This window comes from Alternaria arborescens, assembly GCF_004154835.1.
Source record: "Alternaria arborescens strain FERA 675 chromosome Unknown contig_80, whole genome shotgun sequence".
In the NCBI taxonomy this organism is placed as follows: Eukaryota; Fungi; Ascomycota; class Dothideomycetes; order Pleosporales; family Pleosporaceae; genus Alternaria; species Alternaria arborescens.
In genome coordinates, this window is record NW_021167935.1 from 43,919 (window position 1) to 54,977 (window position 11,059).

General features: G+C 47.1%; 4 protein-coding genes across 4 annotated transcripts; 2 read left to right on the forward strand and 2 right to left on the reverse strand.

The window, feature by feature from the left end:
• Positions 1 to 870: 870 nt before the first annotated feature.
• On the reverse strand, positions 871 to 2,582 carry AA0111_g12458 (hypothetical protein; the record flags this gene model as incomplete). The annotated part of the gene is made up of 4 exons (XM_028646439.1): positions 871 to 1,512; positions 1,565 to 1,959; positions 2,014 to 2,230; positions 2,298 to 2,582. 4 exons carry the CDS (start codon positions 2,580 to 2,582, stop codon positions 871 to 873), a joined length of 1,539 nt encoding a protein of 512 aa, XP_028499944.1.
• A 1,138-nt stretch (positions 2,583 to 3,720) lies between these two features.
• On the forward strand, positions 3,721 to 4,080 carry AA0111_g12459 (hypothetical protein; the record flags this gene model as incomplete). The annotated part of the gene is made up of 2 exons (XM_028646440.1): positions 3,721 to 3,852; positions 3,913 to 4,080. The coding sequence occupies 2 exons, from the start codon at positions 3,721 to 3,723 to the stop codon at positions 4,078 to 4,080; spliced, it is 300 nt and encodes a 99-aa protein (XP_028499943.1).
• Positions 4,081 to 4,517: 437 nt separating this feature from the next.
• Positions 4,518 to 5,129, forward strand: AA0111_g12460 (hypothetical protein; the record flags this gene model as incomplete). Its single annotated transcript, XM_028646442.1, has 2 exons — positions 4,518 to 4,613; positions 4,671 to 5,129. The coding sequence occupies 2 exons, from the start codon at positions 4,518 to 4,520 to the stop codon at positions 5,127 to 5,129; spliced, it is 555 nt and encodes a 184-aa protein (XP_028499947.1).
• Positions 5,130 to 5,493: 364 nt separating this feature from the next.
• AA0111_g12461 (hypothetical protein) lies at positions 5,494 to 5,717 on the reverse strand (the record flags this gene model as incomplete). Its single annotated transcript, XM_028646443.1, has 2 exons — positions 5,494 to 5,520; positions 5,577 to 5,717. The coding sequence occupies 2 exons, from the start codon at positions 5,715 to 5,717 to the stop codon at positions 5,494 to 5,496; spliced, it is 168 nt and encodes a 55-aa protein (XP_028499962.1).
• Positions 5,718 to 11,059: the final 5,342 nt, after the last annotated feature.

The following is an 11,059-nucleotide window of genomic DNA, read 5'->3' on the forward strand; positions in this document are numbered from 1 at the left end:
ATCCTATACCCAAAGCTGATCGGAACGACCACCGGGATCTGCTCCTCGTCTGTCGTTAGATCTACAGTGAGAGCCGAGTCTTACCATGGTCACTCGGTTCGTTCAGGTGCCTATCCGGGGTCAGAAGTCTTCGCCGCTGGCTTGCCAAGTTTCCCCCCGAATTTCGCAGGGCTATCACGTCCATCATTATCGTTCCAGGTCACCAAGTTGGACATCCTCCCTTGAAAGACTAACTATTGGAGCAGGAATGGACCACCAGATCCAAACTCAGCCTCCAGGACTTCCCTAGACTCAAGAGACTGGAGGTACAAGTTGTAGTTCCAGTCTCTACTGAAGATCTCCGGAAAATGGTTATGATGGAACCGCGTGAGCGTATTGCAGGCAACGTGTGTGTGACATGGGTACATTCCAAGTACGCTATATCCATGGCAATGCCGCCCTGAGTAGAAGTTCGTTCAGCAGTCTCAATATATGGGATCCAAGCATGCCCGTTTCTGATAAGCAAAAGGGTATGAGCTGAGTATCTATTCTTCTGCAGGGAGATAGAGTCTACATAGCTTGGATCGCAGGAAATATGAGCTGGCAATCGATTGTTCCGGGATAGCATCTATCATCAATAAGTATTACATAACGAAGTGGTCTTGCCATTAATGAAGTGAATGTCGAGACTCTAACTCCACGTTCTACGCAGCCACCGGTACGCAACAGCTGGAAAGAATATCTAGGATCGAGCGGGTTCTCAATTTGTTGTAGTCCATGCGGTTTGTGTGTTGATAGTAGTCTGCGCCGCATGACGCTGTCATCAGTTGGACCAAAAGCATGAACGTGATAGATCAACTTGGTATCATTATCGCTTTATTAAGTCCTCCTCTATGACACGATGGGTGCGTAAAAGCTGAACTTTCCCTTGGGATCATACTTCTTTTTCAGCGCTTTGAGCTTCTTCTGCCTCCAGCTCTCATGACCATACCAGGCCTCAGGTCCTTCACTACCGTACGCATAGTTGACATAGGTGTGTAGCTCCTGCGACCCGGTTCCCTCCAAAATGATGTCACGAAGCTGAGTGCCGAGCTTTTTGACTGCTTCGTCCTCTGCCTTGCCAGTAGAGTTGTAGATGATCAGAGGTGCAGCGAGGGTGGTCGCGTCGCGGAAGCCGTATGCGCTAGCATCGCTGTCGCGGAAGCGAACACCAGCACTGGCGTAGTTTTCAAACATGAAAATGGAGTTGTAGTATGGGTTGTCGGCACCTTTGATGGCTGAAGAGTAAACGTCCCAGGCCTTTCGCTGTGCAGTGACGTTGTAAGAGGTTATGTAGATGGGAAAGCGAGGGTTGTTGAAGCCGAAGTCCTGGCATGGAGGCGACTCGAGCGCGATACCAGTCCACTTTGCCAGATCCTTGTAGGTGCCTGACTCAGGAATAGTAGCGAGGGGACCAATGTCGTGAAAGGGGGCCGTGTACTTGGTGTCGACTGTGGTAACACCCTCTTGAACGATGAAGATGATGATCACTGGCTGCTTTCGTGTTAGCTGCGGAAATCGTATGGGTGCTCGCCAATTATCTTACCCCCTCAGTGCTGTATCTTGCATCGTTCTGCCAGTAAGTCCAATCATGGATGTCATCAGCCTGCTTTCCATCCTGGACGATGTATTTGTTGACAGCGTCGTAAACCTCCTCTACCTTATCACCGCTGAATACGATGGTCTCGATCGCCCAATCGTAATGTGTAACATCGTAAATCTTAGAGGTAACAGATGTGACGACACCAAAGTTGTGTCCAGCTCCTTGCATACCCCACCACAAGTCAGACTTGCTGTCGATTGTCTTCAAGTCACCATTCGCAAGTACGACATTCATGGAAAGAAACTGATCGGCAATTAGGCCGTAGCGACCCTGAAACCACCCGTGGCCACCACCGAGGGCGGGTCCCAGATAACTGACGCATTCGCAGCATCCAGTTACTAAGCATTGTTAGATCATGACAAGATGACCATGAGTGCGAAGACCGAGCTTACCAGTCTGCTTCCCAGCGGCCAAAAGAGCATCCGTCATATTCTTCACGTTGATACCGCCGCCTACAGTCACCGACTTTCCGTCCTTGGCGATCAAGAAGGAGTCCAATTGAGGAAGATAGATCTCAATACCATAGTCCATCTTTCCCAAGGTTGTGAGTGTCCCATGATGGCCGTTGTAGGTGAGGAACGGAATGTTGAAGTCGTTGGCAAACTTGACCTGCAGCACGTAGCATTAGGTGTGTTCTTGCCTGCTTATACACTGATACGCCCATCGCAAAACTCACAATCTTTTGAACGTCTTTCTCGGTACCTGGAGCAATTACCACGTTGGGCGTGGGAGCCTCCAGATCGGACCATCGAGTAGTGTAAGTAGCGAACTCCTTGGTGCCCGGTAAATAGATTTTCGCGTTGGCGGAAAGGTACGGCGCCAGTGCCTTCACATCGACGCCTGATGCAGGGGTCCTGGAAAAGATGTCGAACGCCGAAGTAGGACCTGCTAAAACGATTGGCGCGAATGAGGTCAAGATCCAGCCTGCAATAGCCAATGGTGTCAGAACGCTTGGATACATGTCGCCGGTAGGGCTGTGCCAATTGCTGCGAGGTACGAATGCAGGCTATCAATGTGCTGAAGTGGCTCAAGCCTTCTCAAATAAAACAAAATAACTGATCGAGGGCTAAAAGCACCATGCTGGATGAGGAAGACTTCCGCACCGCCTTACGGCGGCCTTATTTTCAGGGTCCAGACGTCGTGGAGGCGGGACAGCATAGATTGGAGCATGCAGCTGAAGTTACACAATTGGTGCGAATCCGATCCTACGAGGGTCGTGAAGATTTGCGAGTCGTGCGCCTGCATATTATCGAGCGGACTGGTAGGTCCCCCCGTGAGGTCCGGCATTACTGCGATTGGCTCGGCGCTCGGACAAGATCCCGCGAGCCGCACCGCCAACCGCCTGCGCAATAACAGCCGCTTTCCCCGGGCTATTGCCTGCGCGGCGGTCCTGTCCTGCTCAGACAGCCCCATAGCTTGAGCAGTTCACACACCAGCCCAGAGATGCGTGTTTTGCCGCCGGCAATTGACTGCGCCATGCGACCGCGCGTCTCGTGCTTCTCAGGACTTCATCAGTATTTCGAAAATTGACGGAGAACTGAACGAATACACTTTGGATGCTTCAAATCGCGCAGAATAGTGCGCAAGGCATGTAGGAGACATCACGAGTCCAAGAGCATCAAAATACAAGTGCCTAGGTATGATGTCTCGCGGCAAGGACGGATCCAAGAACACGGTCTTTTCTCCATGCAAAACCCTGGTTTCCCCGGCCAGTCGCCCGTCGAATTCAACAGGGTTTACTAATAGAGGTCATTGCCCGCTTTAGTATCGTATCCGCTGACGCGCCTTCACGACCTGCTCCGCATTTTCGATATACCGCATGTCAAGCCAACAAATGTGCGGTTAAGTTAACTACGCCTTGCATAGGGTCGGCCCGCAAACTCAAGCTTGGCGGTAAATGTGACTCCGGATCACAGAGATGCAATTAGCTTAAGGATATGCTCATTCAACTAGTGTTTGTGGCTTGTCGCGAACACAGGGAGGTAGGGGATATATATCCGGTGCCGCCACCATGCTCTCCAACCTAGTTCGATTCTAGAGATCGATGGCATTACTGCTGCTGAGTTGTGACCGAGCACGCTGTTCCAGAAAGTGTCGTCATGGGTGTTGTGGAACTGTGGACTCTTTATGCATTCGCCGTCTCTTTCACGTTCTTGCGCACATACGCGAGGCTATCAGCCGTAGGCTATCGCCAACTTCAAGTTGACGACTATCTCGTATGGATTGCGATCGTGAGTAACTAGAATCATTCTCAACTATTTGTCGAGCTCTGCTAACGGCCTCATCGCCAGCTCATTTATACAGCTCAGTGCAGCCTTGGGTACAGCCTGGGAGTATATGTTCATGGTTTCGCAAATGATGGCATGACACCTCATGAGCGCAGTGCGCTTTCGCGAGACGATCCCGAGTATGGCATGAGGTATTTTAAGCGCCAGTGCAAAGTGCCAAAGGTGCAATAACATTCTTTTTTGTAGCTAATGTAATTCCAGGGTTACCGGATCTAAAATCCAAGTAGCAGGATGGACGACCGCCGCATGTCTGCTCTGGTCACTCAAGCTTTGCGTCGCACTTTTCTACCTTCGTCTTACAGTATGTGTGTTCATCGCATCTTATGCACGAGCTTAGACTTACGATCATTACATAGAACGGTCTCTATAAGTATACGACCCGCATTTGTGTCGCCTTCGTTTTCATTGTCACTAGCTTCATCGCCGTAATCTTCACGATATATCTTTCCTGCCGGCCTTTTCACCATTACTGGCAAATCAATCCGGATCCAGGAAATACATGTACAGCAGCGGTATCGAAGAATCTCATTTGGGTAACATTCGTTTTCAACGTACTCACTGACATATATCTGCTGTTGATACCAATGCCGATGTTATGGAAGTCGAGTATGAAGAGATACAAGAAGATAGCGGCCATGATAGTACTTGGCGCTGGCATGCTGGTGATCGTGTGCGCGGTAGTTAAGAGCTTCTATCTCATCAGTGTAAGAAACTCTCCACTGAACGCTGTTTTCGCGATAATGACATTGACTTCCCTCTAGGATCCCCATAACAGCGCCGAGCTCACAGCGTCTTGGGGCACTCGTGAAACCTTCATCGCCATCTTCACCACCAATCTGCCTATGATCTTTCCCCTACTCAAGAACTGGTTCGCTCCTTTCCTGTCCAGTACGATCGGATCGAGCAATTCAAAGCCACAAAAGCCGCCTCCAGGCATTGACTTCAGAACCATAGGTGGTGGCTTCGGTGACGGTGGCTTAGGTGTCGCGAGAATCAGCCGAGCGGCGCCACACAGGGTACGCCGCAACACTACAGATCTGACTTTTGACAACGATAGCGAAGAGCATATCCTAAATGGAGAACAGTTAAGGCTTCAACAAATGCAAGGCGCTACTAGTCAACAGCAAGGGAAGGATGTGATTGTCGTAACAGGTCAGCTCAACTTTAAGTCTGAACACCGCAGCAATGCACAGAGTAAGGAGTCATTCCAGGTCATGTAGCGTATCTAACAAGAACCAATATACCCTGTCATAATCTTGTTCTACCTAACTCGCTGTGACATCAGTTGCAAGAGGCTAACTATGCCGAGTTGCCGCGTTAAGAAGACTTCATTCAATGGGAACCATGAATCATCAGGCTTACTCAAAAGGGGCACAAGGGTGCTGGGCGGCCGTTACCAACATGATGCTTGGTCCTTGACGACATGATAGTGTTTGCGGACTATGGACTTTGATTGACCCTGCAAAATTGTTTCATATTGCTTGATCTATATGCTCCACCAGCCGTTTCATTGCTGTCAAGTAATCGCACATCTTTCCAACCCGTTTGTTAAACAAGGAGTCTGAGTGAATGCTGTGATCAATCCTAGGGGCAGATGCACGTGGTTCCCTCCTGAAAGTCCAATATCTTAGCAGGTTGCGATACAAAATTATGAGCTATGAACTTACAACTCTGCAGCCATTTGTGATAGAGCAAGTGTTGCCGGGCGGCCGAACGGGGCCTCGTTGAGCCTCACGTGCGACGTACTGCGAGTTTGGCACAGCCAGTGCTACACTGAAGAGAGCGAATGTTACGAGAGCGAACTTCATCTTGACAGTTGATTGGAAGTAACTTGATGGAAGGGGTAGTTGAGGGCAGTATCGAATGTATGATAACATTTGTACTTTATATACTTGAAAGCCACTACGAGTCAGGAACTGGCCTCAATCCAGTCCGTCAGCACTACGTAAGGTCCTGAAACCCCAGCCTTGTTCTTTTCATGTACACGACTTATGGATATCCTGAAGAATGACTACTCTGCGGCCCTTCTGATGACATTATTTCCGATTCAGGCATTGCGGAACGAGTTCATTCCGCGGTCCGATTCGACTTAGTCACGGTGTTGTACGGTTGTACATCGCCCACATTGTTCCTCTGAATAACGAGGCAATGTCAAAACAGAACTCGAAACCAGCTCATCCCTTGAAGTGAGCCTTTAGCATTCGATATGTTTCGTCCAGTCACGATGTATTCTCCGGCGTGGTTCAATCCTCTCAGTCGCGCAGCGCTAACTTGCTGCGTTCTCTCTATACTAGCAGCATTCTTCTGGCCACAGCTCCATTTATCCATCCTCAGGCCGCAGTACAACGACGCGTATTCGGTACGAATACTCTCCTTCGACCCTTTGATGATCTACATAATAGACTTTGTGCCAAAATATGAAAGAAATCATCTCCTTCAGGCAGGGTATGTCGTTAGCCAAATATGAGCCTATGACATGTTGACATTGAACAGTGAGAACCTGTTTATGAGGTCAACAGTCGGTATCGGGAACAACTCAGCTATCTCAAATGAGCGAACGAGTTCCACTGCTGTTTTGAACAGCTCGGACCCGATAGTCCAGCGAATCATATCTCGTGCCTCCTCTTTCCAAGGCTATTCGTCTTTGGAAGATCATGAACCACTTCAGATGACAAGATATTCCACCGGCCAAGAATTCAAACCTCACTGGGATCATAGACAGTTTGAGCCAGTGCCAGAGAACGAAACGCAGCGGATTACAACCTTTTTCGCCATTCTTGAGGCAACTTGCGAGACGTGTGGAACAAGATTCCCAGATTTGAGAATCGATTGGTCGAAAGAGGATACGAAATGGTGTCAATTTGTTGATTGTAATGACCATGAGGGCATTACTATACGACCCATTCCAGGAAATGCTTTGTTTTGGAAAAACCTCGATAACGCAGGGGCTGGCGACCCAAGAACCCTTCATGCTGGGCTTCCACCTATAGCAGGAGTCAAGACTGGCTTGAACATCTGGACGCATACCCCACGGAGAATTGAGTAGCGTTTCCTGTAGTGGCCGAACCATGTACTAGCCCTTGCACGTGTCTTGGCCCCAATTTACATGATCTACCTTGCTCGATTGAAAAATCGAGCTCCTGTTTTGATTAATTTCACTCTCGCGACCAGAGACTCGGAGTCACATGATATCTAAGCATTCGTTGCGCAGTCCGAAGATTTTCGGTACAGGATGGAGATTCCCGGACGGCCCAAGTCGGCCATTCCGGGGCTAGAAGGCAGTAACAGGACTCAATCTAAGCAACAATGAGTTCTCACATGCCCGTTCATCGGTCTCGTTGCCAAGTTTATCTGATGATGCCAGGGATATTTGCTTGACTGCAGACGGACAGTGGTTTCAAGAGCAGCTTGGCGATCATATTGACTCTGACGAGCTAGACTGATGGAGTGGTAGCAGCATTGATCATCAAAACAGATCTGCGTATAATGATGCCTCCATACTACTTGCTCCCAAGCATAACGGCAAAAGCATTATATCATCTCGCGTGGATATGTCGGTGATGTGACTTCACCTCTGGCTCACCATCACCTTTCTAACTGGAGTCGCCGTGCTCTAACACGGCCTTCCACTATCTCTTACGGACCATCAACACGCTATACAGATAATTAGATGGTACAGCAATAGCAGGTCAGGTTAGCTAACGATCACGAAAGGTTCTTAGTAGAAGTGAATCCTGCGCATTTATGTAGACTCGGCGGTTTACGTGTCCGTGTTGGGGCATGATAGGATGGCGATGACGATCCGATGGACGCCAAAAGCGGCATGAATCTGGCTCAAAAGGTGGACAGGCTCTTGTGCTACGAGGTCTCAAGGGATATCCAGGACTCCGCAGCACGATTGAAGTCTACACAGTATTTTGCGAATTTCAATCGATGTTGCCGGTCGGATATAACGTGTGCGATGGTGAGAAATGGGGAGAAAAGGGCCGTACAGAGTAAGCACTAAAGGATCAGCAACTCTTGGCCACTTGACTGTCGGCAACTTTGTCGCTGCCGACATCCTAGAGCAGAGAGAGATTACTAACGGCCTTAGCACATGAGTGATTACTCAACTGAACCACCGCGATGGCTGATAAATATCCAGTTGCGAATCGCTTTTGCTATAGTAGACGAGTGCAACGACCAGGAGCTGAACAGATGTACGTGGCGTCATTCTTCCACCTGTTTCTGATTTCAACAAGTGGTCACTACCTCTGCAATTGACACGGATGTTCTTTTTTGAAGTCACTGGCGCGGATACGATACAAAGGATATAACAGGAACGACTAAGTAACTTCTTGGCAGACTTGTCAACAATCAAGCCAAGCAAGCTGGGTACCCCAGCTTGGCTTGATTGTTGGGTGCCTCTACTTCAGCTTAGCTTAATTAGCTTAGTAGGTTAAAACAAGCTAGCTTGATTGTTTAGCTTAATTAGCTTAATAGTTAAAGCGTTTTTAAGGCTATACAAATAGGTAGTATTAGCTATATCGTGACTTTTTTTAGAGTTAAGTTTCTAAATCGCTGTTAGTATTGCTGCTGTCTCTAACGTTCTACGCGCTTACGCCGTACAACGCCTCTATCTTATCGTTAGTTATAGAGTTTCTGTTGTTGAGTTTATTGTTGCTTAGACTAGCTGTACGCTACTGTCGTACGCACTGTATTGCCGCTAGAAGTCGTAGTTGTATACCTTGTCGGCGAGGCTCTAGGAGATCACCTAACTCGCTAAACATACGCTTACACTCGCAGCTCAACGCTAGGATAGACAGTACGTTAAGCGCAAGCTTGCTAAGTTAAGGATAGCGATCCCGCATTAATAACTAGTATTTTATTAGGTTGTTAGCGTACTCGCTGCCTTTCTCTACCCGCTGCTCGCACAGCTTCTACTAGGTATACTCGTCGTTAGCTGCCTCGTCGCTGTTGCTAGCAGTTGTAGGATTAATAATGCTGTTAATTGCGTTGTCTATATCGTTCGATAGTACCTTTAGGCGTTGTACAGCTAGTTAACTAGTATTATATTAAGCTTATAAGCTGCGGAAACTAAGGTTGTTAGACTTAAGCTAGCTAGGTTTCTTAGTACCTTAGGATTTGTCGCAATACGATTAGTAATATAGGTAGAGTATTGTAGCTGCGTAGTAGGCGGGCGATAGGTCTAATTTAGAGTAATACTCGCTAGCTTTTGCCTACGCTGCGCGCATGTTAATCGCAAGGTGGTCTTTAGGCGCCTTGTTGTAGGCGTTATACTTAACAGCCTCGTAAGCTAGTACGCGCGATTTGTAGTAGTTAAGTATATACTTAAATACTAGGATAACTTTAGCGATATAGCTAAACTTCCTACTGTTGCCGCGCCCTTTAAGGCGCTTTGTAGCAGCTTTTAGCAGCTTTAAAGCGTCTATATACTCTGTAACTACTGCTTAATTGTGCGTTGTAAAGCTGTCTAATCTTATCTAGTGTAGCGCGTAAGGTAGTTTGTTGCGCCGCGACTTAGCGTAGGTATTCTCGTCCTGTATACGCTTTATATAGTAGCTAGCGTACGCGTTAATTGCTAGTTAAAGCTGTACAGCGCGCTTAAAGCACGAGTAGAAGGAGTTCTAGCGTGTAATAACAGGCTTAACAGGCTTAAGGATCTTGCGTTTATTAGGAGGTGCGTTAGCTAGTAGCTCGCGATAGGCAAGGCGCTAAAAGTTAGCAAAAAGAGCGTATTGCTGTAGTGTTTTAATATAGTTAACAATACCTAAGAGTACGCCTAAGGGCCTATCGCGCCTCTACTCGCTTATATACTTGCTTTTAGCAGTAATCTTAGCAGTATTATTGTTGTATAAGGCACTGTTTTCTCCCTAGAGGAGCATCTAGCTAACAAGGTTAATTGTATAAGGACTATAACAGAGGCGGCGATAGCGTAGGTTAAAGCCTATTGTTAGCGCAATTGCGTTTATCGCAGTGTTGTTATTGCTTGCGTTGTTAAGTACAAAGTAGCTAATACGTTAAGCGTTTATACTAAACTCTTTTAACGTTTAGATAACAACCTTTGCTATTCTATGTCTACTGTAGGCGCCTGTTAACTGCGGCAGCGCAATAGGTAAGTCTATAATATCGCCTTGCTTATTAACGTAGTAGGCAACAATACCTAAGAACCTACGCTTGCTACTCTTTGTCGTCTAGCTGTTAAAACTTATGTGTATCTTACTCTGTACCCGCAATAGTTCTGTAACGACTTGCGGCTGTAAGTAGTTGTACAGGCGTATAACGTAACAAGAGACGCTATTGTAAGACGTCTACAGTGCTGCTTCTGCTTAGACGTTAGCTAACAATATTAATTATCGAAAAGCTAGCGATTTAAACGTAGACAGTAAGAGGTTAGCTTTAATAAGCTAGCTAACTGCGTTAAGCTAAAAGCGCTAGGAGTTAAAGCTAGAGAGCTCGTTCGCAATACTCTAGCTAACCTGATTGCTAGTAAGTACTTGTTAGAGGACACTTATTGTTGTAGAACGAGCTGTTACGTGAGGTAGTTAGTAGCTATAGCTGCGTCTCTTCTCTCTAAGGTGTTAATAGGCAGAAGACGTTAAGTTTGTTGTTTTGTATACCTTTGTAACGCTAAGGTTAATAAGCTTATGCTTGTAATAATAGCAGCATACAAAATATATGCGTTGAGGATTGCTTCGCAGCGCGACGCGCTAGCTGTAGTTATAGACCTAGCTTTTCTTATAACGCTGCGACGCTATAGGCTTTATAAACTAAGGGAGACAATCCTAATTAATGCTATTAAAGTTATCCTCTAACTCCTCGTCTAAAGCTGTATTGTTAGACTCGCTAGTTGCTATTGTTGCCTCCTCGCTGCCCTTAGTAGGTAGGTTAATATACTCCTCTATTTGCGACTTGCGCAATTGCGCTTTAAAACTTAATACCTAGGACGCTTTAACTAGGGCTTTACAAGGCGACAGACGAGGTAACAATTAAGGGCTTTTAATAGGTATAGCTTAGCTGTAAGTGCTGCTAGGTGTAGGTTTAGGACGCTTTGTTGTTAACGCTGTAACAGCGTCTTTAGCGCGTCTCTTCTGCGGCATAACTGCGACAAGGATATAGCAATAAATGCAGAAAGCTAGCGGCAATACAG